This window comes from Passer montanus, unplaced genomic scaffold, assembly GCF_014805655.1.
Source record: "Passer montanus isolate IOZ18808 unplaced genomic scaffold, ASM1480565v1 scaffold43, whole genome shotgun sequence".
Taxonomy (NCBI): domain Eukaryota; kingdom Metazoa; phylum Chordata; class Aves; order Passeriformes; family Passeridae; genus Passer; species Passer montanus.
Genome location: NW_024369151.1, coordinates 3549307 through 3576948, shown reverse-complemented (window position 1 = coordinate 3576948; position 27642 = coordinate 3549307). Strand labels below are relative to the sequence as shown.

At 50.8% G+C, this 27642-nt stretch overlaps 1 protein-coding gene across 5 annotated transcripts in view; it reads left to right on the top strand.

The window, feature by feature from the left end:
* The window catches only part of ASTN2 (astrotactin 2), a 323200-nt gene that overhangs the window by 159008 nt on the left and 136550 nt on the right, over positions 1–27642 (top strand). For 3 of the 5 annotated variants that reach the window (XM_039720164.1, XM_039720165.1, XM_039720166.1), the window contains exons 11-12: positions 11856–12006; positions 25335–25501. In XM_039720164.1, the coding sequence (XP_039576098.1) occupies positions 11856–12006; positions 25335–25501 (318 nt within the window). Of the gene's footprint in view, positions 1–11855; positions 12007–25334; positions 25502–25594; positions 25658–27642 lie in introns of those variants that run through there. The other 2 variants (XM_039720167.1, XM_039720168.1) reach the window with 2 other exon arrangements.

Here is a 27642-nt window from a genome sequence, read left to right as displayed (position 1 = left end):
CAAGCAGAAAGTCAATGTTTTCTTCATCTGCCATTTGCTTCAATGGCAGCCAATTTGGTTCATCCAAAAAAACCTCCGATGCAACAGAGTTTAGCATCAGATTTTTCTCCTTTTTTTTCTTTTCTTTTTTTTTTCTTTCTTCCTTTTTTAGATGCTGATTATTCTTTTTTCCTGAACACACCTGGCCCTGGACACAGCTTGGCAGTCTTTGCTTCACGATATGGCTGCAGGCAAGGCTAAAAAAGTGCAGCAATTACCCTACGAGCTGCAGAGCCAGGAGGAAGCCTGTGGGTCAGCTCATTACAGGCAGGTGATGCTGCAGCCAGGGCTGCTCGTGCCCTCCTGTGGGAGCTCTTTGCTTGGGAAACCTTGGCCTCTGGGGCTTTCATGTGCATTTGGAGCTCTGTCTCTTCCTCAGAAGTCCAAAGGCAATGCTTTGCAGCCATTGCCTGGATCAGAGCTTCCCAGGCTGTGGGCTCCTGGTTTGTGCTGGGGGTGGCACGAGGGATGTGTGTCTGGTGGGATATTCCTGGCACTGCAGATCAGGAAGGGCTCGCTGAAGAGAAGTGAAGGGGTCACTTAGGATTCTCATGGGGAGAAAATTTGGGGAAAGGTCTGAGGTGATTTGGGGAGGTTGGGAAGAGAAAATTTTGTGATAAAACCTGTGGTCATTTTTAATGGCCAGAAGGGACTTTTTGGGGGGTAAAATCTAAGGTAATCTGCCAGGGACTGAACGAATATTTTGGAAAGAAAATCTGATGTAATCTGTAAGGACCACCTCTCTGAGGGAGAGGTGACTCCCCAGGTGATGCTGCGGGGATGTGAAGGTCACTGAGGGAATGTGAATGTCACTGAGGGGACATTTGTCCCTGGCTGGTGGCAGGTGTCCTGTGTGTCACTGAGGGAATAAGAGGTCACTGAAGGAAAGGTCAATTCCCCAAGAATTGAAGACCTGCCCTGAGTGCAGGGCTAAACCCAGCCTCTGCCCCAAGAGTTTGCAAGGTTGATCAGTGTGTGGCTGCTTTGAGGTCTGCCCAGACAGTGCCCACAGCCAGAGTGGCACAGCTTTGCAGGGAAAAGAGAAGAGGAGCCCTCCTGACAGTGTGGGTGCAGTTTTGGGTAATAACCAAAGTGATTTTCTGAGCTGTGCCTACTGCACAAGGTGTTCCAGCCAATGCCCATCACCTCCCCTGAGCCAGCAGTGGTGCCTCTGTGATCCTGGCCTGAGCTTGCTCAGGGATTCAAACCAGCACAAACCCCTCTTTTTCTCCGGGGCAGGAAATTCTTTGCTCTCTCTCTGAGGGAGAGGTGACTCCCCAGGTGATGCTGTGGGGATGTGAAGGTCACTGAGGGAATGTGAATGTCACTGAGGGGACATTTGTCCCTGGCTGGTGGCAGGTGTCCCGTGTGTCACCCGAGGTGCCAACCTCTCCAGAGAGGGGTGGGATGGGTGCCTACCAAAGGCAGCAGCAGATCAGGTTGCTCCTCACCTCTGGAGACCCAACCCATGGAGGTGGTGTCCTCAGAAGGGCTCAGTGACCAGTGGCATCCAGAACAGAGTGCTGCCCTTGTGCCAAACCCACCTGTGCTCCACAGAGCTGCTCCTGGATGCTGGGCTCCTTGGAAAGCACAGTCTGCTTTAGGTGCCTAGGTAAGAGCCAAGCCCTTTTGAAAAACCTGCCCAGACAGACGGAAAACCCAATGCAAATCTCTCCCCAGGTATAAAATTAATTGGATTCTAACTTCAAAGAGTACTTCTGGAAATGAGCTGTAAATAATCTGGTTGTGCCTCAGTTCCTCTGTCTGTGGACATTCATCTGGCTTTTTTTGAGCCAGTGAGTGTTGCTGATGGAAGGTGCTATATATAGCAGCAAAGCTATGCATATATGGATGCATATGCATAAATGTATCCCTAGTAACTGACCCAGGTGTGTGATGTTTTCTGTAATACAGCTGACAGGTTTGTTTCCCAAAAAAAAAGCTTCAATTTTGCTTCCTGTGGGCTCTCACACCTCTCATTTTGCAGCTGCGTGAAGTTCTCTGACGTGGGCTGCTTGCTCACCCTCTGCCGTGGCTGGAAGCCACAGAAGTTGGCATCTGGTGACCCTTGGGATGCAGAGGGGTTGGTGAAGGTCACCCAGGTGTGAGGGTCTCAGAGGGGTTCAGCTGATGGAGCCTTATGGCAGAGCTTGGTGTTGCTCCTGCTGAGCTGTGGTGCTCAGAGCTGGCTCCTGCAGGGCTATCCTGCCTGCAGCCAGCATTCCAGAGGGATCTGCATTCCCAGCAGCCATTCCTGCCCGTGTGGAGATGGCTGGTCCCTGGCACCCAGTTTGTGAGGAGCTGTCTGTTCCCAGCGGATCGATAGGAACATCTGTGAAAAATCAGGACATGGATATCTGATCCAGCAGCCCTGGCTGTTTCCTATTTATCCAATCTAATTCTATCAGCGTTTCTCAAGTGCTTATCAGCACCACATCTTGACACTTTATATGTGTATTGGAAACCCCCCCAGTGGCTGGGCAATGAGAGGGGCTGAGTCTGGGCTGTGGCCCCTCCCTCTCCCAGTTTCCCTGCAAAATCCCACTTTTCCTCATGACCCTCATGAATCAGATCCACAAGAGCCCACTAGGACAAAAATCTTGTCCAAAATACCCCAAAAGGGTGTCAAAAGGAAGAAAAACCCCAATAAGTCATTCATGCCTAAGCAGAGGCAAAAGTCTGAGTCCCAAGCTGGCATTTTCCAGCTTGCCACTGAAAAATGCTTGGGATGAGCAAAGCCCCCACGCTGGATCTGTCCCATGGGGCAGTGTAGGACATCTCTGCTTCTGTGGGGGGCCATGGGGCCCAGGGGCAGGGGATGGATCCTGAACATGGGCTGGGATCCTTCCACCTCCTCTCTTGTCTTTGTGGCCCCACCAGCAAGCAAATTCCTAATTTCTCAGCCAAGGAAGCAGGGTGGAGAGATGGAAACTGGCACAGCCAACTTCTTGATTGGGCTAGAATATATAGCTGGTTTAAATGGGAAAATCTTTTAGTTCATGCCTTGGGAATGCTGAACAAGCTGGGGCCTGAAATCTTGGTTTGCTGATGGCTTGGAAGGGCAAACACAGGGAGAGGGTGGCTGGGTGCTCCTGTTCTCTCCAGCGTGTGACCTCCCACCTTGGGAGTGGATACAGGTGAGGAGATGCCCAGAGCTCCTCACAGCAATGAGTTTAAATGGCAGTTTTGCCATTAATTACTTTTTTTTTTTGCCATGTCACATGGATTCCACGTGAATCTGTGTTGTATTTGAACCTGCCTAGGCAGGGCTGCAATCACTGCCTGGTACTGGAGTGGCCTGACCCATCTCATGATGTTTTCAGCCTGTAATAATTTAGGGCAAGAAATTTCAGGCCTTCTGTCTCCCTTTTTCTTGATTGCTTGTTTTTTCTAAGATTTCTGTTTCTCCCCCCCAGGCAACACTGTTGCAGAGGATTAAGGCAGGCATTTTGTGGAGGGTCTTTCTTTTTAGAGGTGAAGAATTGCCTTAATTTGTCCAGCTCAGAAGTGCTTTTTGAAAAACTTGCTTTTTGAATTGCTGCACGCAGCATGAAGCCTTGTTTGGTTTTAGCCATGAAAGCCAGCAGCAATCATCCATCCCCGAGCACAGAGACAGCAGCTGGCCAAAAACACAGAGTTTGGGGCTGGTGGGGGAGCTGGGAGAATGGGGGAGAGGAATGGGAAATACTGGACAAGCAGGGAGAGGGCAGGGAGGAACCTGCCCAGGTGACTTTGCCCCAGGGAGAGCTCTGCCCACCAAAGGTGGAGTGATGCTGAGTCCTGCAGCTGCTGCTGGAAAATTCCCTCTTTGTCCAGGCTGAACACCTTCCTCCCTGCCCAGAATGAAACCCCCACCAGCTCCTCTTTAGCAAATGCTAAAGTTTGCAGAACTCCAGAGCTGGGAGTGCCAGGGTCGGTTTGCTGTGCAGCCTTCAGGCAGCCCCTCTGTGCATATGCATTATGGAATCATCTTTAATGGCATGATCATATCCTAGTTTTTCACCTTTGCCTCGCTCAGCACAGCTGATGAACCTGCTCTGGGAATGATCTGCATTAATGTGAAGCTGTAAAAACTTCAGCTGAAGTCAATGAGAGCTGTACTTTGAGCAGGGAAAGTGTCATTTAATGCTAAGCACTCTGAAAAATCACATCTAAATGTCTGAGATTTGGTGCACGTAACGGAGTGGATGTTTTTTTACATCACTGTGCCTGTGCCTTGGCTCCCTGTCTGTAAAATGGGAATGATAACAGGGAGATTGGGAACTTAATCACTTTATTTGTTGTGAAATACTGCTGCTTCTTGGTGTTGAGTAAAGCATAAGCAAGCCACGAGGAGCTAAGTAATTGTGCATGCAGAACAGTGCCTGGATAGAGTACAATAAAGTAGGAGCTATGTGTCCTCCAAGGAAGAGAAAACAAGATACTGAGAAGCTGCAGAGGAAGTAATTTGCAGGGGGCTGAGAAGCTGTGGATGTTTGTAGGTACCCAGGGGTAGGTTTTGGGGTGCCTAAACAGCTCTGGACTGTTTCAGGCATCCCAGGGCTCCTGGCTGCAGCCTGGCACCATCACCTGTGGCATTTGGGGAGAGGTAAGTCCTTAGGATAACCCTCCTTTATGTGGTCTTGGATCCAACACCCTCATCAAGGGCAGAATTACTGGAGTCTGCATTAAGGTTGTCCTGGCTTCACCAATAATTTCATGCATTGCACCTTTTCTGTGTGCCCAGGCCAGTGTGATGGCTCTGTTCTTGGCATGCCTGATGGCCCTTGGTGTGTCCCTGGCAGTGCCCAGTGTCTGCTGGGGTGGTCAGGGGGACACAATGCTTGGCAGTGCTGGGTTTCCTCCTGGCTGGTGTCCCCAGGTGTTTGCTGTGGGATTTCTGTCCCACTGAGAGCACCTGCAGGGCTCCAAGCAGTCTGCATTAAGGTTGTCCTGGCTTCACCAATAATTTCATGCATTGCACCTTTTCTGTGTGCCCAGGCCAGTGTGATGGCTCTGTTCTTGGCATGCCTGATGGCCCTTGGTGTGTCCCTGGCAGTGCCCAGTGTCTGCTGGGGTGGTCAGGGGGACACAATGCTTGGCAGTGCTGGGTTTCCTCCTGGCTGGTGTCCCCAGGTCTTTGCTGTGGGATTTCTGTCCCAGTGAGAGTACCTGCAGGGCTCCAAGCTCCCGTCCCATCCCATCCCATCCCATCCCATCCCATCCCATCCCATCCCATCCCATCCCATCCCATCCCATGCCATCCCATCCCATCCCATCCCATCCCATCCCATCCCATCCCATCCCATCCCATCCCATCCCATCCCATCCCATCCCATCCCATCCCATCCCACATTTTGCTGGTGAGGTTTCTGGCCCACAGGAGCATCCAGCACACTGGGAATGCATCCTGCTGAATTTGGGATGGATTACAGACCACAGCAGGTACTAGCATGTGTAATTCCCAGCACTCTTCCTGACCGTGCTTTGCCATCCCTCTTAAGGCTCATGTGCCTTTTCTTAACCCTCCCAGCACTGACGTTGCCTGGGAGACTGAGACAGCACCTCCTGCATTTCCTTTGGCTTGTGCAGGGTTGAAACTGCAGCCACAACCTTCCCTGAAGCAAGAAAAATACTCAGAATTAAAACTGTATCATTAAATTAATCTGTGATACCCTGGTCCTTCATATGGCAGAGCTGTGCTGACTCTGAGGGGCTGCAGTGAGGTGCAGGGTCCTTGTGAACCCCAACATCCTTTGGGATGTCCTTTCCCAGCTCACTTTTGTCCCAGTGTGTTTGTTTTTGCTTTGCTTTGCTGTAATTAAATTCCTGGTCCTTTGCTTGCAGAAGTGAGCTTCAGAACGCTCCGGTGGAGGGGTGGTTTTATTGAATCTCCAGCAAATTATTGATGCTTGGTGGGGAATTTTTCACACTTTCAACCTCAAGGTTTTTGGGAAAGCATTTTTGCAAGTGTTTATTATAGTATTGCCACAAGAAGCGAGACTACCCAGAAAATTTATAGCAAGCAGCTCATCAGATGTGGAATGTCAGCACAGCACCATTGAAATGCCTTCTCCAGTGTCACTCAAGTGAGGATGATTTCTCCCAGCTGAGGACCTGGATAGTGGTTTTTCTTCAAAACTTCCAGCACTATTACAGTGGCTGAAAAGTGGTTGTCTGTGTACTGGGCAGAAAATCACTTTTTTCCTACATGAAATAATAAATCTGATGCAGGCACAGCACTGGGACACCTGGTTAAAGACAGGAGCTGCAGCATGCCACAGTTTCAGGCTGTGAAGTCCCCAGGTGAGAAGCTGCCACCACCTCATGATCTTCTTCAGTGCTGGGGGTGAACATGAATTTTTCCAGAGCATTCCAGCTTGGTCAGTGTGGGAATGAGCTTGCTTGGCTCATGGCTCAGTGCTGTAGGAGATGGGTGCTGCATTCCCCACAGATATGGATCAGGGAGAAATCCTTCTCTGTGAGGGTGGGCAGGCCCTGGCACAGGGTGCCCAGAGCAGCTGTGGCTGCCCCTGGATCCCTGGCAGTGCCCAAGGCCAGGCTGGAGCAGCCTGGGACAGTGGGAGGTGTCTCTGCCATGGCAGGGGTGGAATGAGGTGAGCTTTAAGGTTCTTTCCAATCCAAACCATTCTGTGATCCATGATTAAATGTTGTAGGGATGCAGGAAGGGGCTGTAGAGAGAATGGTCTCTTGCTACAGGCAGAATAAAAATGGAAGGGGTGGAATCCCAGAAGAAAACATATTCTGTTGCATTTATATTGGAGACCACTTTTCTCAGGTGATCATTTATTGCATGTTCATTATAATTTGGGTGTTTAACTGCATGGCTCTCACTACAGAACAGCTGAGCCTGTAGTGCAGCAGGCCCAGCTGGAATTGTAGTGTGAGTGTGGGAAGTGCTAAAAGTACTAAAAATAACTTGGAAAGGATCTTCAGTTGGCCATCCAGCAGCGGTGAGCACTTTCCCTCCTCTTCTCTTGTTGCCTTGGCTGCTTGTCTAAAATGTGAAGAAAATCATCACCCCCAGTGTACAGAAGCTGGGAGCAAAAATGAATGTTTGTGACACACAGGGGGTCCTGGGAGGGGACTCCCCTGGGGAAGGGGTGGCTCTGCCTTTGCTGAGGGCAGGAATGCCATGTGCTGAGTGTGGTGCTGGGGCTGCAGGTGATGGCACCAAGGGGTCCCAAAGGCTCCACTTGCAGCCAAGGTCCCAATCCCATGCGCTGATCAATTCTTTGCTTCTGAATCTGGGCTTTGCAGCTGCAGCTTGGAGTTTTATTGGTTATATATGATTATAAAAAAAATGTGATTATGAGTTTTGCAGTACACCCTCAGCTGGGATCCATGTGTTGCTCACCCTCCGTGCCCATTTCTGTGATGAATTTTCCAGGGCATCGAGGGAGAGCTGCTCAGAATTGCTCAGGCAAGCAGCAGCTGGGCTGAAAAATGCAGAATCTGGGTGAAAATTGCTCTGTCCTGGTTTGCAAGTGCAGCAGCTCTGAAGTTCCGTGCTCAACAGAAGCAGGAAACAGCACAAGGTGCTGGGCATGAGCGCTCCTGGCTGGGCTGTGCTGGGCAGTTCTGGGTGGAGCTGCAGGTGACACAGCATCACACCCTGTGCTGCCAGTGGGCCCTGTCTCTAGAAACTCCTGAACCTCAAGTTCCCACCCTGATTCCTCTCCAAACCCAGCTCAGGGAGCAGATGGCACTGGCTTAGTCTCCAGCTCACATTCTTTTCTTTATTTTTCTCATCGATGGTGAACATTGTAAGGCACTGAAGTCTTTAACCATTAGCAGGCAATAAAAAGGGGCAGCAGAGTTGGATAACACACAGTAATCCCCTTCAGGATGAGCTGGAGAGAAGAGCCACTGCAAAGCTCTGGAGCTTATTCTGGGATGAATGCTTTGGAGGCTTTGAGAATTGCTTGGTGTTGGTATTTCATGAATAAATAACCCCCAGCGGTATTTGTCAGTGAATCTGCTTCATTAATGAGACCTGGAACAAAGGGAGAGAGTGGAAAAAAGTGGTTTTGAGGGAATCCAGGTAAGTGCAGGTGATATGGGAGGTGGAATGGGGCTGTGTGAAGGTGGGTGCCATGGTCTGCACCATGGGAGCAGAGTCAGGAGGGGAGCCTTGCTGTGCTGCACCACACTGGCCATTTGTGCCACGAGATGTTCATAAAAAAATTGGGGTTTACTGATGCTGGGTGTGTGTTCAGAGGGTCCTGGCAGGGAGGGGAGTGTGTTTCATTTATAACTATATAATTTGGGTGTCTGCAGGTGTCTTTGGGACAGCTGGAGAGTTAAAGAAGTGTGTGTGTGTGTGTGTGTGTATTTGTGTCTGTGTTTGTGTGTGTTCATTGATGTTCATGGGCTTGTGGAGAGGATCTGGCACCAGAAATCAGATCACTCTCTCCAAAATACCGTTTTAGACAAGACCTGGCTTCGGGTCACTGATGGATTTCCCCATCCTCCCAGTGCCCTAAGTGCTGAGCCCTGCCTGCTCCCTGGGGCTTTGGCACCTGGGTCCAGCAGGGCCACCAGCAGCTTCCCTGGCTCTTTGATGTACTCAGGACACGGAGCCTGTCCTTCTCCATCCCACCCTGTCAGAACAGATCCAGGGCTTACTTGCTGAAATCCAACAGGAGGAGATGGAGAACAAGAGCTGTTCTTTTGCAGGCAGCTTGTTACTGCAGGGCAAGTGATTCATCCATCAGGGCTGGTCTAATCTGACACCCGGGCAGTGGTGGGGCTGGCTGTCCCCAGGGAGCTCCCTGCAGTGGTGGCCAGATGCTGCCATTGCTCCCCAAATGTCCCCTCCCTTGTAGGCTCTGCTTTCTCTCCAGGGCTGGCTCTGGAATGTGAGAGAGGAGCCCCATACAGTGGGCAGGGAAGGACAGGCAGGGGTCCCTGGCAGAGCTGTGTGGGTGGGAAGTGATCTGCTCCATGCCACGTGTCACTGCAGAAGGCAGGTCATTAATGACTGCTCTTCACTCCCAAAATTAAAAGGAGCTGCTGAGGCTGGCAGTGCCAGGGGCACCTGCCTGCACTGAGCCAGGCTCCTCCAGCCCCTCCAGAGGCAGATGAAAGTGAAGTTTGCTCCCAGCTTGCTCTGAGCATCACATCAGGCTCTCGTGAGCTGCCATCCCTGTCAGGACTGTGTGTTGAAGTGAAGCTCCTCTAATGGAACGATGGCCACACAGAACTGATCCTGCAGAGCGTCTGCCCTCACCCTGCTCCTCTCACTGGGGACACCTGAACACTTCCCAGCGAGGTTAATATTTTAATGTGCTTAATGGCTCATTCCAGCTCGCCAGCCCTTCCTGGGCTTTGGCAGGGGTCATCCATTATGCCAGGCTTTGGAGAGCGAGCTTCCCATTCCCATCCTCAGCCCTCCCGAGGGCAGGAGGTGCTTTGTGCTTCCAAGTTTTAATTAAAGCATGACAAGCTGCCCTTGCCACTCCAGCTTGGTGCCGTGTGGGATGAGCCGATGTCTCCTGACAGAATTCTGTCTCTCTGGAGCAGTCCTGTGCAAGGGCCCAGCCCCAGAACCTCCTTTCCACCACCCAGAGCAGCTGTAGCTCCTCACCTTGTCCTTCCAGGCATGTGGGTTGTTTGGTGCTCAGTGGAAAGCCAGGAGGGAGGATGGGAGCATGGTTCTCCTTGCTGTCCACCCACGATGAGAAACCCCCTGGGAGGACCAGATGGGGCTGAGCTTTTTGGGGTGGGTGGTGGAGGAGCTATCATGTTTTGTTGGTTTGGGCTTTTTAAAAATAATTCTCCCTACATTAATAAACAGTGGGTTTAGTTAGTAAATAATATCCCCTTCCTCCCCCCCATCTCTCCAGCAGAAATATGTGTCCTGATCTAATATATCCTGCCTTTCTCATTCCCTCATTTCAGAGGAGCTGCAGATCCTGGAGGGAACAGAGTGCTAATAGAAAACGGCCTCTAAAGATATTTGAAACATGACCAAGAAAGGACAGAGGGAGATTCTTCTCCAAATATGCTGGAAAATCTAGGAGGTGGGCCAAGAAAAGGAGACTACCAGGAGCTTGATTGCTACAAGTGAAAAGTTAATTAGGAAGCATTAATTGGGGTGAGAGCTGGCAGCACAGACATGAATTTGCTATGTGGGACACCACAGTGAGCACAGAGCTGCCCCAGTGCTGAGATAACTCATCCACCCCAGCCCATGGGGATGTGCCAGTTTAATATTTCTCACTGCTTTTAGTGGTGTTTTCTTACTGACAGCCCCAACTTTTGGAATCCTGGGATTGCCTTGAAATCCCGAATCTAAAAAAATCATGATGTCAATACTGCATAGGGCTTTATTTGGGTTTGGCCTCTGAGGAGTTTCTAGCCCTTGAGTTTGCAGGGAAAAGCTTGATTGTACCCTAAAGCAAATTTAGGGGAGGAAAATATAACCAAAAAAATACCCCCACCCAAAACAGCGCAGCAATTGATTTATTTTTAAAATCTCATCATTTTGGTGCCAGTTGCATTATATTCTTTTTTAATGCCTGACTCATGATTTCTTGAGCGCTCGGTGTTGGCAGCGCTGTGTGCGTGAGTGTGACAGCGTGTGAGCTCAGGGGCCCTCTGCTGATAGAGAATGCAGGGCTGCTTCCAGGCAGCACCACCCTGGCCCTCCAGGGCTGATGAATATTCCTCTACCGCTGTTTCATTGCCAAGCAGATTGTTTTCACATTAAACCCCCCAAAAAAGAGGCAGCAGAGCTGGGCATTGGGTCATTGTGCTGATTGCCAGGAGAGAGGCTCAAGGAGAATAAACCATGCTGTGACTCCCAGCATTGCCTCAGGGGTATTGAGGTCAGAGGGATCAGGGTTAATTTGCAGCCTCCTGTGGGTAAAGATCTAGCAAACAGCCTGTGGAGGTCAAGTCTGTCACTATCAGTGACTTGTTCTGTGACCTTCCTCTCTCTCTGATCACTTTGTCTCTCTCCTGTCAGATGATGGGTTCTGTTGCCCAGGATGCATTGTGGGTATTGGTTAACATATAAACTGTGCTTTGAAGATGAAAAATATCTTGGAGATGCTTAAAGCTCTTGACAAGCATGTGTGTTCTTTTTGCAGGAATCCAGCAGAAGGCAGAGTGCCTGAATGCTTTGTCACAGGCAAAATCTGCTGCGTGTGCAGCTCTGAGAGGCAGGGCTGGGAGCTTCCCAAGGCTTCACATAGCCTTGGAATTATTCCTGGGTGTTCATGCTTCTTGCTTGAGGGGTTTCACAGTGCAGCAGTGCCTGGGGCTTTGCCCATTGTGGGCTGGAGCAGAGCAGCAGAGCTGTGCCTGCACCCATCCCTGCTTATCTGTTCCACATCCACATCCCAGCAAGCACAAAGACAAGTTCCATGTGTCTTTCCATCTTCGGCAGTGTCCCTGGGGTGGATGTGGGTGATGGTGATGATGGTGTGGACGCTCAGGGAGGCTTGGCCCAGCTGTGAAGCATTCAGGAAGAGTTTTATGGCTCTGGATTTCCTGTTGTCTAGTGTAGGGTTGGATTCACACCCAGCTCCAGGCTACTAATAAAGCATCTCCTAGTTGCTAGTTTGCATAAAACTAGTGGATATTATCTTTGGAACCCCATGATTGGTTGATTTTGTGAAGGATGCCAGAGTTATGCAGCAAATTTATTGTGCAGCATAATCACAAACCCCTCATTTCCTTGGGAAGTCTCCTTTGGCTCAGTATCTCTAATCAAGGATTTTGCCAGAGCAACTCTCTGTGCATTGCCCTGCCCGTGCCCGTGCCGTGCCAGCTCCCTGCCAGCCCTAACGGTGCCTTTTCTCTCCAAGGGAAGAAGCGATGCTGTCCACCTACTTCGAAACCATCAATGACTTGCTCTCCTCCTTCGGGCCCGTCCGCGACTGCTCCCGCAACAACGGCGGCTGCACCCGCAACTTCAAGTGCGTGTCGGACCGCAAGGTGGACTCCACGGGCTGTGTGGTACGTGCTGGGGCTGTGGGGTTCATACTGGGGCTGTGGGGTACGTTCTGGGGCCGTGGGGTGAGTGCTGGGGCTGTGGGGTAGGTGCTGGGGCTGTGGGGTAGGTGCTAGAGCTGTGGGGTTCATACTGGGGCCATGGGGTAGGTGCTGGGGCTGTGGGGTTCATACTGGGGCTGTGTGGTGTGTACTGGGGGTATGGAGTGGGTATTGGGGCTGTGTGGTAGATGTTAGAGCTGTGGGGTGAGTGCTGGGGCTATCAGGTAGGTGCTGCAGCTGTGTGGTAGGTACTGGGGCTGTGGGGTAGGTGGTGGGGCTGTGGGATAGGTTCTGCAGCTGTGGGGTTCATACTGGGGCTGTGGGGTACGTGCTGGGGCCGTGGGGTGAGTGCTGGGGCCGTGGGGTAGGTGCTGGGGCTGTGGAGTAGGTGCTGGGGCTGTGGGGTACATACTGGGGCTGTGTGGTGGGTACTGGGGCTATTAGGTAGGTGCTGCAGCTGTCTGGTAGGTCCTGGGGCTGTGGGGTAGGTGGTGGGGCTGTGGGGTTCATACTGGGGCTGTGTGGTGGGTACTGGGGCTATTAGGTAGGTGCTGCAGCTGTCTGGTAGGTCCTAAAGCTGTGGGGTGAGTGCTGGGGCTATCGGATAGGTGCTGGATCTGTGTGGTAGGTACTGGGGCTGTGGGGTGGGTATTCCAACTGTAGGGTAGGTGTTGAGCTGTGGGGTACATTCTGGGGCTGTGAGGTGAATACTGAGGCTGTAGGGTAAGTGCTGGAGCTGCGGGGAGAGTGCTGGGGCTGTAGGGTAGGTGCTGGGGCTCCAGTGTAAGTACTGGGGCATTGAAGTACATACTGAGTGTGTAGGGTAGGTGCTGGAGCTGTGGGGTGTGTACTGAGGCTGTAGGGTTGGTGTTGGGGCTCTAGTGTAAGTATTGGGGCTTTGAGATACATACTGGGGCTGTGGGGTACATACTGGGGCTGTGGGGTTGGTACTGAGGCTGTGGGGTTCTCAGGGCTGTCCTCTGGTTTGGGGACAAGCCAGAGGGAGATGTGACCTGCTCCTGCTTGCTGTGGCTGAGGGGATGTGTTTGCTGGAGGTGGACCTTGCCCAGTCCTGGGGCCTTCATGGCAAAGCACAAATGCCTTCAGGACTCCAGGGAAGCAGCCCAGGTGCCCAGATGGAAGCCACCCAGAAAATGAAGGAAAAAAAAAAGCTTGAGGCTGGTGGTCATTTTCCTGCTTGTCAAGGAGCAGGGATGGAAAGCTGCCTTGCTTTTTCTGCTGCTTTGTGCTTCTCAGTGAGAAGGATGGAGCATCCCCCCAGCATATCCATCTCTGGGCATCTCTGACACCCTCAGAGTCTTGACTTGTTTCTGAACATGCTGATGTCTTACCAAACAATCTACTGAGTCCCAGGTTTTGCAGAGTTCAGAAGATCTCCTAGACCCCAGACCATTAGTTTTGGGCAGAGGGTCTGAATCATAGAATCCTAGAAAGGTTTGAGTTGGAAAGGACCTTAAAGGTCATCTTGTGTTAACCCCCTGCCATTGGCTGGGACACCTTCCACTGGTCCAGGTTACCCAGAGCCCGGTGCAGCCTGGCTGTGAGCAGTTCCAGGGCGGTGTTCCCTGCACCACTGCCCAGAGGGGTTTTGTTGTGCTTCCAGCTGGGAGCAGCAGAGCTCAGCACCTCACCCAGACATCAAAGTCATCCTTTCCCTGCCTGAGGAGCCTGTGTGAATCCAGGATGACGTGCAGAGACACAGGACAGAGCCATGGGAAGTGGGGCAGACCTGGAGCATCCCTTTGTGTCTGTTGTTGAAGGCTCTGCCTGCCTGGAAGCCGTGGTGACCCCCGAGGGGGTCCAGAGCTGTCACCCCCTCCACCAGCCCCTCCACCACACATTCACTGCTCCTAAACCCCTGGAACCCCTCACCTCACTGCAGGCAGGGCCCCTCACCTCCAGCACATCCCTCCCGTCTCAGCAGAGACAGGAGGTAAGTGTCTCTTTATTTATTGAAGATGTTTGTACACGGCAGCTGGGAAAGGTCAGGCTGGAGCCGTGCTGTCCCGGGGGGAGGTGTTTTCATTATCCCCTTCTCAGGTTGCTTGTTAAGGCCATTTAGCATGACAGTCTGATGTGTCACCAGCAACCTGGTGCCATCTCCCCCTTGCTGCTCCTCTCCCCTTCCTCCTTTCTTTTTCCATTGCCATTTTTTTCTTTGCCCCCTTTTTCCAGGGAACAACTGCATTTCTAGTCTTTTGGGGTGTTTCCCCCCTTTTTTGGGATGTTCTTTTGCTCTGAATGCCAGCATCCCTGCCCAGGCACTGTCAGAAGCAATCAGGGCTCTGATCACCTCACACCTCTGGGAAGTGGTGCCTCTCTTTAAAGTCAGGATATATTAGGATAGAAATTGTCAATAAATTACAGTCCTAGTGCTGGCATGTGGAGAGGCAGAAAAGGAAAACTGTGTCATTGGGAAAAACAGACCCCAGCTTCTATAATGCCTGACTGAGGCCGTGTGTAAAGAGAATGGAGGGGACAAGGGAGGAGCAGCAGGAGCATTCTCCTGGAGGGCATCCCCTCCCTGAGAACTGTGGCTGAGAGGTGACACTCAGGGACCACAGGAACCCCCATGCTACACATCACAGCAGGCTCCTGGGGCCGTGCATCCCATGGGGACAGGAGACAGTCTCTCCCCACTGGGCTCTTCACTCCTTTTTCTCCCCACTGCAGGAGCATGAGGCAGCTCTGTGTCTCTCCAGAGCTCCCAGTGCCAGCCTGAGAACAGGAGAGCTGAGCTGCCCAGGGGGAGTGTGGGGACATCCACTGCATCCCAGCCCTTGTCTCCCTGCTTCCCTTTGGACTGACAGCAGCCCATGTTGCTTCCCAGCTCTCCCAACCCTGTGCAGTGTTTTATTCTCATCGTCTGTTGTCAGTCCCTGGCAAAGGAGGGGAGTGAGGAGAGGTGTGGAAGGAGCTGTCCCCATTTTCTGACCATGCTCCATGGCCATTGGCCAGGGAAAAGCCTAATGGGTGGGCTGGCAGCGCTGCCCCCAGCCCTGGGTGGTGCTCATGGTGCTGAGAGGGATCAGAGGGGCTGGGAGTGGAGTCTCACAGCTCACAAAGGCTCACTTTGAGACTTTCTGGTACCTTCTTTGCCCACTCCTGCGCTGCCCCTCCTCATCCCACTCCTGCTGCTGGAGCCTGCTGGGTGTGAGCTGGGCTTCCAGTGCAAGAAGGGATGGGGTCATGTGCTGCAAATTTTCAGGGATGTCAGTTAGTTTTGAAGCTGAACTGCTGTGAACTCAATTTGCCAATTTGGTAAGTGCTATGGGCAATATCGGGATGTAATTTAATTAAGCTATCCCCTTTTTATAGAGTTCAGGGAGCATTTGCCTACTAATTTTAGCACTAGGTTTGTTCCAGCTTTACTCTGGACACAGATTCACAAATCATGACATGTTGTTAATCTCTACCAGTCAACAGTTTATTAATTTGCTGAGGACCACAGAAGTATATAATCAGTGGTTCATCAATCAAGGCTAAATCCAACAAATGTTCCAGGCAGGTACTGAGCATAAAATATACATGCAGCCTTGTAAGCAATTAATACACCACAGAGCTGGAGCCGAGTGGCTCAACCAGGGAGCAGCACAAATCTCAAAGATTTCTTATTCCTTTTATGTATAATCATCATCTGTTACCAGTTCCTTCATGCCCTTAATATGGCTTCCAGTAATTCTGCAAGGACTGGGATGCATTTATCTCTGGGATTTTAGTGGTGTGGGCTCTGCCATTATCTAATTGTTTGGCCTTAAAAGGTCTTGGTTAAAAAGTCGAGGGCGGATTGCTCGCAGCTCGTGCTGGAGCCTGGCTGAGTCTCCTTGGGCTGATGATGGGAAGGAATAAGTGAGTCACTTTCCTCAGTTAAAATCCTCCTTTTTAGGCATCATTTGAAGACCCTAAAGCCTCTCCAGCAGGGTTCCCACCCACAGGGGTGGCAGCTCTCCACCTGCCCACCCCAATGGGATCCCTTTTTTCCCCCATCTCATGGTTTTCTGTCGGTTTTGTGTGTACCCAGTAGGTGGCATGAGTGCATAAAGGGTTTCTGCAGTTCTTTTCTTATCGGAGGCCTTTTTTTATTCAGTTAATTTTAAGAATTATCCGCTGCAACCTTGCCAAGACCTTGGCATCGCTATCTGGAGCCTTGTCTTTGAGCCCTAACATAACCAAACAGCCCCCAAACTCTAGAAAACCTGCTTCCATGCTGCTTTTTCTTGCTGCACTCTGGAACTGCTGATGGATCTGGTCAAGCTGTGGGAATTTCCCAAGACAACAAAATCCCAGTGAACTTCTCTGAATCCAATGAGTTTGCATGTTGAGTCTCGTGTGTATTTGCACCATCTTGCAGGGATCACAGCAAACCAGGAGAAAGTGTGCTAGAGGAATAATTCAGACTATATCCTATAAAGGAAATATTGCTGATCTTTTCTGCTGGCACTGTGGTAGCTGCACAGCCTGGAGGGAGGATGCTGAAGGAGGGAAAATGCTTAACCCTCGTGTGTTGGTGATTTATAATTTGAGATGAAAACCTGTGAATTGGCCCTGAGAGACTGAAGGAAACACCTGCATCATGGCTTAAATTCAGGTTTCCCCAGCTGTCTCTCAGATTGGCTTCGCTCCCTGGTGCCAGTCCTCTCACCCACCTGAGGAGAAGGGGGAGTTGCTTCCATGTACTGCCCCGTGACCAGGTACATTTTTGAGCCTAGAAAGGCAGGATTGCAGCCTTACTGAAAATAAGAAGGGTGAGGGTTTTTTTTTCCCAGACAAATGGGAGCTTTGGTCTTAGCACATGAGCTGGGCAAGGAGGTGCTCTTCTTTCCCAGTGCATTTTGACATCCTCAGCATCACTACTGGAGGAGGCAGCAGCAGGCCCAGGTGTCTGAGCCCCATGGTGTCTCCAGGATGGGGTCTCCTCACTGTGAGGACCACCTGGAGAAGCAGAAGGGCACGAGCTGCCTCGCAGGGGGTGAGGAGGGCAGCTCGGGCTCCTGGGCCAATAATTACCAGAATTAGTCCCTTAAGAATTACCAGAATTAGTCCCTTGTTTGTTTAAAGTGTGGGAGCATGACTGCAGTAGGGGGCAGGTGGTGTGGGCTGATGGATCTGCAGCATCGGTGTGCCTGCAGAGGTTGGTGAGTTAGTTCTTTAAGTCACATTAGAGTGCCACAGGAGCCAAGGATGTTGCAGGTGGATGTCGAAGGGCTAAAGCAGGGCTGTGCTCCAGGAGCCATCCCACCTGGGGAGAGGTGTTGGCAAGAGCTGGCAGAGCCTTGCTCAGCCTTGGGTGCTGCTGTTCTGTACAGACACGAAACCCTGCTCATCCTCACAGGCTCAGGTGCCTCTGGCAGGGATTTATTTCTAGTCTGAGCAAGAAAACAGTGTTGTTAGCCTACAAGAATGACCTGAGCTGTGCCTCCCTGTGATGGCAGGGTCAGCCCATCGCAAAGCGGGGAATTTGGCTCAGCAGGATGCAGGAGGGGGAACATCCACCAGAGAGTCACTTAATGAAGTTGTGGCCTGGGTGACACTGGTGTGGTGTTGGTCCCAGCCTCTTTAGACACAGAAGGAGGAGAAATTTGGCGTGGTCCACACAGGCATATAAGCCTTAGCACGGCTTGTTTGGGGCTAATCCTTCCCTTGCTCTCTCCCAGCTCAGAATGATGGGCTGTTCCTCACTGCTGCAGAGTGTGGCAGAGAAATGGCTTCATTTAGGAGTGTAACCGTTTTGGGGAGAAATGGGATTAGAAATGAAGGAGCAGAGCAGTGCTCCTGCTTTCATCTCCTCCTTCCAGCACAAGTGTCATGGCTTTGCATGGGAGACATTTAGGGAAGACACCCAAAGGTGGCTTAGGGACCATGGAGACATGCTTTGAATTAGGTGGGTGATGCTGAGAACTTTTTTTCCTGGGGGGAAATGGGGTGATTGGGAGTTTCAGCCGAAACTAAAATACTGTGCAGAAAGGCCTTGCATACATGAAAATTCAAAAGTACTTTGGTTCAAAACATTTCCTTTCTATAAAGGAGAGGGAAATGTTTAATTCCACCATTATCATCTGGAGCTTTGTTTTATATTGCCTTATCCCAGTGTACAGCCTGAAATAAAAACAAAATTAGATGATGGAAACCAAAACATTTCAACCTTGTCAAAATTAAATGCTCTCCTAATTTCCCAATGAGTTTTGAGAAGTAATTGATGGAATCCCACAAAGCACTTAAGCTTCATCACATCTGCATTTTTCTGACAGACAATTGTTCATTGAAAAATAAAAACTTACCCATCCCTGCCTTGAGAGGCACCTAGCTAATTATGGGAGAGATGCACACACCAGGGGGGAAGATGAGGAAACCAGTCTCTCCTAATCCCTTTAAAGTCTCGCTGGCTCCCTGGAGCAGGAGCTGACTCCTTTTGTACATTGTGGTTGGAAGCAGAAGCCCCCTGAGCTCAACAGCAAGCCCCCTTCCAAGGAACCTGTGGTTTTGGATTTTATCTCGTTAATCCAGGTAAATACCTGTGCTGAAAATGGGATTTGAGGAGGAAAGAGGAGGAGGCTGTTGGTGGGTGGTGTTGTGGGTGGGAGCAAACCACCCACCTGCCTTTGCTTTCAGAGGGGGTTTGCATCTCGTGGGCAGGGGGTGGCTGGTTTGAAAGTGAGGGGAATAGCTCAGGAAGCACCAAGGTGAGCTGGAGGTCTCTGCCTGCACAGGGAAGGAGTGGTTTGGGTGATAAAAGCCCTGTTTTGTCCAGTAGTGGCTTCCTCAGCAGCGTTCCTTGAGGGCTTGACCAGTGTCCCTCTGCTCCTCACCAGGCTGGGATGCTTGGTGTGCTGTGATCACAGCTGGCTTGGGGCTTTGGGATTGGTTTGGGATATAGGATTTGATGTGCAGTGTTGTGGCTGGGCTGCACCCTGATGGGTGAGTCAGGTGGGGCAGGGGTTGAATTTCTGTTTTCCTGAAGGTTTTTGGAGGTGCCAGCTTCTGCTGTAAATGAAAATGTTCTGACAGGCAGGAGATACCATCTCACCCCCGAAATGGGCTGGTGGTGACTTCTGGAAGGGAAGCAGATTTCCTTGCTGCAGGAACACTTCTTCCTGTGTGCAAGGCATCCCACCAGCTGCTTGAAACAAATCCCTCCCTCTTGGGACTGAGGTGCACACACACAGCGTGACTTGCCTGGGAGGGTTCACTGGAGTTCTGGCCAGAGGTGAGGAGATGCTGCCTCATCTCCCCCATGGATCCTCCATCCCAACTTTCACAGAGAAACCAGGCTGAGAAACACCAGCAGCATGTTCTCAGGAGCCTGCAAGACAGATGGGTTTGATTTTCTGAGGCTAAAATAATGATTGATGATCTTTAAAGGGAAAAGGAAGCAGGGGAAAAGGAGGGAGGGGGGTGAAAGAGTGGGAAGATAATGACTGTTATTTCAGAAAATGGTTGTAATGTTCCCCTCTGGGAAGGATGTTCCTCCCTCAGTGGGGTGTCAGGAAGGACTTTGCCACAGCTGGGGTTGGTGGGGACATCCCTGCCCTCGGGAGGCTCTGGAGAGCCCTTTAGCAACCAACATTTTGGCCCTGTTTTATCAAAATATTGCTAGAGGAGGGATAAATCTCACACACAGAGACTGAGCAGCATGCAGCCACGCTCTGTCCTGCTGATGCTGTGGAGCTTTGCTCACCAGGGGCCTTCTGAGTCAAGAAAACAAGGCAGAATAAGCTAGAATTGTCCATATATATATATATATATATATATGGACACAGAGGGGTTTACTGCATTTGTACCATTTCTGAGCTCCAACAAGCAAATAAACACATGCCAGTGCATAGACAGGAGCTCATTAAAATGCTGGCACTTGCTTGTACCTTAGCAGTGTCTCAGATTAATGTTTTTGTCTCACGCTGAGGAGGTTCCTCGGTGAGGACTCGACACAAAGGGGGGTCATTAGGGCCTTTGGAAATGGTCCTCCTGCTCTGTGGCACTGAACCACCAGCTGATTGTGCTGCCTCAGGCCAGCAGTGCTAGGGATGCAGCCTGGGGTCCTGGGTCTCACTTCTGGAGGTATCCAGGTGTGAGAAAGGTCCCTGGAGCAGCACTGGGAGTGGGGTTTGGTGGCAGCTTCCCTCTGGTTTTAAGAGCTGAGGGGATTCAGACTGATCTGTACCCAGAGCATCACCTCCAGGACCTCACACAGAAGGCTCTGACTAGAAGGCTGCTGTTGTTGAGAAAACAGAGTGGAATAACAAAAAGGGCAGTTTACTCTCTACAGAAACACTTAATAAAGTATTCTGGTTTTTAAACTTAATAATGGAGGAGAGGAGCTGAGCTGAGCTGAGCAGCTCTGGCAGGAGCTCAGATGGAGGAGAGCGGATGTGCTCCCACCTGGGGATCCGTGTCAGTAATGATTTGCCTTCCAGTGACCCTCACCCATCTTGCTGCTAACGAGCTTTGCAAACGAGAAAGTGAGCAAAGGCTCTTTTTTTACTTTACATGAGCGGGGACTTGTCCAGGTATTTATTTTCATAAGGCACAGTCCCACACAGGTTCTGATGTTTGTTGTGTTCCTTCCCCCAGAGGTAGAATCCCTCCTGTTGTGTTTGCCCTGGCCGTGCTGGGGATGCTGCTGGTGCTGCTGGGCAGAGGAGCTGTGCCCAGTCCTGGTGGCAGCAGTGGGCACGGTGACAGCACAGTGACAGTCCTGGGTGACAGCAGTGGGCACAGTGGACACAGACATCCCGCTTTGTACTTCCAAACCACAGCCCCTGTGTATGGGTGAGGCTGGGTAACAGTCCCACACAGGTTCTGATGTTTGTTGTGTTCCTTCCCCCAGAGGTAGAATCCCTCCTGTTGTGTTTGCCCTGGCCGTGCTGGGGATGCTGCTGGTGCTGCTGGGCAGAGGAGCTGTGCCGAGTCCTGGTGGCAGCAGTGGGCACGGTGACAGCACAGTGACAGTCCTGGGTGACAGCAGTGGGCACAGTGGACACAGACATCCCGCTTTGTACTTCCAAACCACAGCCCATGGGTGAGGCTGGGTCTGGTGTGTTCCCAGGGGTGGCTGTGGGCATGTGGCACAGCCACAAATCTGCTACTCTGTGTCACCTTGGAGATGTCATTTAAAAGCGAAAAAAGCCTGTTTTGCAAAACAACAGATAAAAATAGCACTTCCTATTCAGCACATCCATTCCCTGTGAGTACTCAAAATTCATTTGCTGACTGCAATCACAGGAATAAGGATGTGTGTGCTCTGGGATGGGAGGGGATGGGCTGGTGTCCAACTATGCCATCAGCCAAACCATGTGGAGCTGCTGGTGGCTCCTTCTCCTCAGACCCCTCGGCAGCAGCAGGGTCAGAACATTGGAGCTGAGGGTCATGTTTAGCCTTCAGGACCTGCGTTATCAGTGCTAACACACAACACAAAAAGAAAGTTTTCTTTTCCAATGCCAAGAGCAATTTTCAGGGCTGTCTGTCGGCACAGAGAAATCAGTTCACTTCTGCATAGATGGACTGGATTTGCAAGACTGTGGAATTATATTTGTATGGTAACAGCTTCTCCTTGGATTTCGAGCAGACCATGAGTTGGAGTCTCCCCCTACACCTCCTTTTCCTCTCCACAGCATGGATTAAGCACCCTTTTCCCAAGCCTTGAGCTGTATTTCCTGGTCAGCTCCATGGATAAAGGATGGGCTGGGAATTGGAAGTGAACACGTGCAATACGAGTCCAATGTGGTAAACCACAAACTGCTTTCTCTTTTGAATCTCTGGGTTACAGTGCGTGGGATCCCTTTGCTTCTGTGGCTCAATAAATCCATGTGTGGATGAGGGGTGTGCAGAGGTGTTTGCCCAGGCCCTGCTGGGGCACCAGCTTTCCTCCCACCAGGGTGGGACGTGCCACCCCTGCTCGCCCAGACAGAGTTATTGACCGAGTGCTTATTGATTTTGTAATCATTTTCCAACAGAGCCCCCCGTCCTGTGTCACTGCCAAGGCAGATTGCAAATTGAACTGCACCTAAATTGATGGGGCATTGATTAAAACTCACCGTAATTATTGGTTCTCTGCTGCCCAAGCCAGGCAAATCAATGTCAGCAAGAACAGATCTGCTCCTTTATAAAAGCACAGTGTATAAAGGGTGAGTCCTGGCTTTCCAAACCCATCCAGAAGCCCAAGCTGATCTATCAGCGAGTCAGGATTAGCATAAACTGGCTTTTTACGTGGTCATTTCTGACTCCTGTGGGCAAGAACATAGCTGCACTCAAATGGACTTCAGTTTTTCCCCACTCTGATCTATTGATGGGGCAACCCAATGGGAAATCCTCTGCACCAGGGGCAGGGAGGGGTGTTACAAACATTTATAAGCCCAAAGAAGTTGTGGCTGCCCCAGGAAGTATCCAAGGCCAGGTTGGACAGGGCTTGGAGCAACATGGGATAGTGAGAGGCATCCCTGCCCATGGCAGGGGAGTTGAGCTGATTTTTAAGGTCCTCTCCCACCCAAACAATTCTGTGATTTGTTGTGCTCAGTAATTGCTTCATCCACCTATTCATTCCTGCAAAACCCTCTGTGGAGAGGCTGGTGTTGCCTGGCCAGTACTGATTGCCAAGTTTGCTGCTTCCCCTGGCTCTCCTGAGCAGGGATACATCCCGAGCTCTCACGTTGGCTCCCAAAGCTCTCTGTCCCTGGAGAGCCCCGTGCTGCAGCACAGCAGCTGACTGGAGAGCCAGCTCTGCTCTGAGCAGGGATGGATGTGGAGAGACAGGAGCGCTTTCTTTTGCAAATGCTGTGCTGAGCTATTTGCCTGCTGTAATTAATGACTATTAGGATGCATAATTATGAACTGAAAGGAAGCACGTTTTGTGGTGGTTAAGAGCCAAAACTGGAGGAATATCCCAAGGGTGGCCTCAAGCAGAGTAGGACGAAGGGAGGGAGGGCTTTGCTGACCCACTAACCCAGTCACAGGGAAAGAACCATCTTCTTCCTCTGTGGGCTGGAGAAGGTGCTGAGCTCAGCACATGGATCTGTGCCAAGGCAAGAATTCCAAGTGACAACTCTGAAAAGCCGTGACTGATCCTCTGGCTGTGGTCCTGCAGCTCCTGCTGCCTTACAGTCCCATCCAGCTGCCTTCAGCACCCTGGAAAATCCCACAGGATCTCCAGAGGGAACTTGAGCAGAGCCCTGCCCCCATCCCTGTGGATGTGGGGAGAGCAGCAGAGGGGCAGATGCAGTGCTGTGAGCAGAGAGGCTGTTTGCAGCCAGACCTCCCCCTGTCCTCCAGGGAGATCCTCTCTGCCAATTTACACAGCTCTGCTCTTACAGCAGACAAGGAGCAGAGCATGGGAGATAAGAGCTGTATCTGCAGATTCACAAACACTCCCATCCTGGTGCTGTTTCCCAGGCAGCTCTGGGGTGGTGGAAAGCACAGGTTGTTCTCAGTGTCCTCTCCTCCTTCATTGTTCTGTGTATGCATCTGGAAAGGCTCCTGCTCCCAAGTCGTCTGCTGCTAATTCCAGAGCTGTGTCTTTGGGACCCTGCCTGCTCTGCAAGGATGGACAGCATCCTATTTCAGAGCCCTTTGCTGCCAAGACCCTTTGGAGGGACAAGCCTTGTGCCTTCCCTTCTCGCCTTACCCGGTGTCCCCAAGGATGCTGCTGAGGTTTGCAAGCTTCAGAGCTGAGGGCACAGGAGGCAGTGAGGGATCTGAGGGACAGCTGACCCAGAGATCAGGTGGGACAGAAGCAGTTTTGATGCTGCTGCTGTAGGGAAGTGGCACAGGGTTTCTAGGAGGTGGAGGGAAAGACGGGGATGAACCTTATAGCAGGGTAGGACAAATGTGATGGTTTTAAACTGAAGGAAGGGAGGTTTAGATTACATGTTAGGATGAAATTCTTCCCTGTGAGGGTGGGGGAAGCCCTGGCCCTGGTTGCCCAGAGCAGCTCTGGCTGCTCCTGGATCCCTGGCAGTGTCCAAGGCCAGGTTGGACAGGGCTTGGAGCAGCCTGGGACAGTGGGAGGTGTCCTGCTCAGGTTGGACAGGGCTTGGAGCAGCCTGGGACAGTGGAAGGTGTCCTGCTTATGGTAGCAGGGTTGGAACTGGATGGTCTTGAGAGGTCTCTTCCAACCCAAACATTCCAGTATTCTGGGATGGCTTAGTGGGGGTCAGGAGTCCCTAAAGCCCCCTTCTGCTGTCCCTGTTTTCTTCTTAAATAGCCATGAGTGAGCGAGGCTCAGGAGCCCATCTCCCATCAGGACCCTGCTGGTGTTAGTGAGTGCAAGGCCCAGGGTCTCCTGAACTTTTATTAATATGTACAGCATTTTGCTCACATAGAAAACTGATTTTCTTTTTTTAAGCACGAAGTATAGTGGTTTTATAACCTTTCTTCTGCTTGACAGAGGCCATTTATAAACTGCCTTCATCACTACCTGTGCCATTTCCAGTCTAACTCATCTTCAATAAATTCCATAATGCATTTTTAATTGTGAGCTGGTCCCAGACAAGATTTATTTATTTTTTCAAGGACTGGCCTTTTTGTTGTTGTTTGTGTGCGTGTCTGTTTGGTGAAAAGGGATAAATAACAAAAATGGAAGTGTGCTTTAGTCTGGGTGAGAATTTATCAATGGCATTTGCCATCTGCTGGCTTTTATCTTTTGGGGCAAGGAAAACAAGCTGAGGAATTGCAATTAGAAATTAAAGCCATGGTTCCCTCAGCTGTGGAAAACTGATGAGCTTGGGCTGCCATCCTGGCTGCCCCAGTCCTGCTTCTGCCATGGGCTGGTCCTGCCCACAGTGGGCATCAAGATCCTTTTGTGCATGATGCCAGGGCTGTGCTTGCTGACCTGCCTGGCATGGGTTGAGATGGATTTCTAGGTCATTCCCAAGCACTGAGATGCTTCTCTGGGTTGGTCCCATGTGTTGAGGTGTTTCTTTCTGGGTTGCACTGGATTTTTCTGCATTTTGGAGGAACAGGGAGCAAACATAGGGGGTTACCATGTTTTGCCTCACGCTGGCTTGAGGCTTTATTGCTGTGTAGTTCTGCTGCCTCAAGGATTTAACCGAGGATGAGGAGGAAGGCATTGGCAGCAGACCAAATCCCTGTCCCTTTCCCACGGGCTGTGAGAGGTGATGCAGGGCTACCCCATCCATCTCTCAGGACAAACTCCTCTCCTTCAGATGGAGAAGGCGTTCAGCAGCACTGGCTCTGGGATGGGCTGTGCCCTGAGAGGCACAGGGGCTCCAGGGTGGGGGAGGATGCCCAGGTGACCTTTCCTGTGCCCTGTCTCGCTGCAGTGCCCCGAGGACCTGCGGCCCATGAAGGATGGCACTGGCTGCTACGACTACTCCAAAGGGATCGACTGCTCCGACGGCTTCAACGGCGGCTGCGAGCAGCTCTGCCTGCAGCAGACCCTGCCTCTGCCCCACGACCCCTCCTCCAGCACCATCTTCATGTTCTGTGGGTGAGTCCCCTCCAGGCAGCTGTCATAGTTGAGATGGTCACAATACAAAGCAGCGCTCCATTTTCAGCAGGCTTCAAACTGTTTTTGGCTCTGCCTGCAGCAGACCCTGCCTCTGCCCCACGACCCCTCCTCCAGCACCATCTTCATGTTCTGTGGGTGAGTCCCCTCCAGGCAGCTGTCATAGTTGAGATGGTCACAATACATTTTCAGCGGGCTTCAAACTGTTTTTGTTATAGCTTGCATGCTTTTTATACATTCTTTCAAAGTCATAAATTTACACTTCACTCATTGGTCACAGAAACAAAGTGCTCATTGGAACAGGATGTTGCAGGTTTCTCTTATTTATCCTTCTTTCTTTCTTGGTTTCTATGTCAACCACCTTAGTAGAAAGTTCTCTCAGGGGTGAACATGGATGCTCTAGTCAAACTTCTCTCTGGCTCACAGCAGTCACTGTAAAACCTCTTCCACCTCAGTCCCTTCCAAGGCTCCTCAACAAGCAACCCCTTCCTATAAGTATTGTTTTGTTACTATACATCAAGCTGCAGGTTATCTGTGGTTGATCATGGCCAATGTCCTTTATCCAAAAAAACCAGCAGTTTCCATATCTGCACGTTCAAACAACATTTGCTGTTCTTGTATTGGCATGACTTGCTCTGTGGTGTGCGCTGGTAAGGCAATAGCCTTGGCCATTGGAGTATTGTCAGGAATTACCAATGGTGGGCGCAAAGCCTGAGCTAAAATGGTTAATTGTTCATTACAATTTGCTAAAACAAGGGATAGATAAATTATGAGCCCCAAAATACTGCTTTGGTCTTTACCTATAAACAATTTTACACAATGTTCCAGTAATTCCTATGGGAATTACTGCATGACTTTCATTCATCTCATTTCATCCCAACGTACTTCAAGGGAAATTTAGGTTGGATATTAGGAAAAAGTTTTTCACAGAAAGGGTGATAAAGTTCTGGAATGGCTGCCCAGGGAGGTGGTGCAGTCCCCATCCCTGGGTGTGTTTAACAAAGCCTGGATGTGGCACTGGGTGCCAGGGTTGAGTTGAGGGGTTGGGGCTGGGTTGGACTTGATGATCTTGAAGGTCTCTTACAACCCAGTGATTTTGTGAATTCTGTGAATCTCCATCCCTGGCCACCTCCTGCACCACCCAGCCTAGCCCAGCCAGTGATTCTGTGAATTCTGTGAATTCTGTGAATCTCCATCCCTGCCACCCCCTGTGCCACCCAGCCCAGCCCAGTCTGGATTTGAGTGTCCAAGAAAAAGGCTGCTGATGGAGCTGACATCCAGCAGGGAATAGAGGCACCTGGTTTTCCTGAGGGAAGTGTGAGGAGCAGTGTGAGCAGATGCACCTTCCTTCTCTCCCCCACTGTGTGACAGTACAGCTTGTTCTGTGACTCACTGTGAAGGGACCCAAAAATTGTGCATTGTGTGTGTGTTGGAGGGGAAGGTGTAGGATTTGTTTAAAAAATACTACTTTTAAAATCTACTTTTTTTTTCTCCCCTGTGCCTCCCTTAAAAATAGAGTCTCATCCCTGATTTTGGCCAGGATCTTATAATCCTACACAGTTTAGCATTTTCTCTCAGGAAAATCTCCCTGGCTGCAGTGTGCTCTAAAAGGAGCTCAGTGATTATCTGGCTTTATGCTGCACAGCTGCAGCCATCCATCGCCTGCCCCAGCCCAAGGCTGGTTCACACTCTCAGGCACACTCAGGAACTTACTCCATGTCCCAGTGTGACAGATTAGAATGAAGAAAGGGGGGAAAAAGCCCTTTCAGAAAGAAAATGCCCAAAAGCAAGAAGGGGAGTGAATTGCTAGCAGTAGCTCCGAGGAGCATCCGTCAAGTCCCGACGCCTGCAGGTGCAGCAAAGACCTCACAGCTCTGACTGCTGGCTGGTCCCTGCGAAGAGCAGCTCAGGGAGCTCTGCCTGTGCCAGTTTCTCCTTTATTTATTCCATTTTTGCTGCTTTGTTGTTTATTTTTCCACCCCCACTACCTTTTTTATTATTGTTTAGCAGTGCAGTGACTGAGTCACCAAAACAGAGCACATTTTCTGCTCCGTGCCTGCAGAAGGGTTAGAAATTCATGTGGACTCCAGCACCCTTTGAGGGGAGGGTCCAGAAAATCTTGG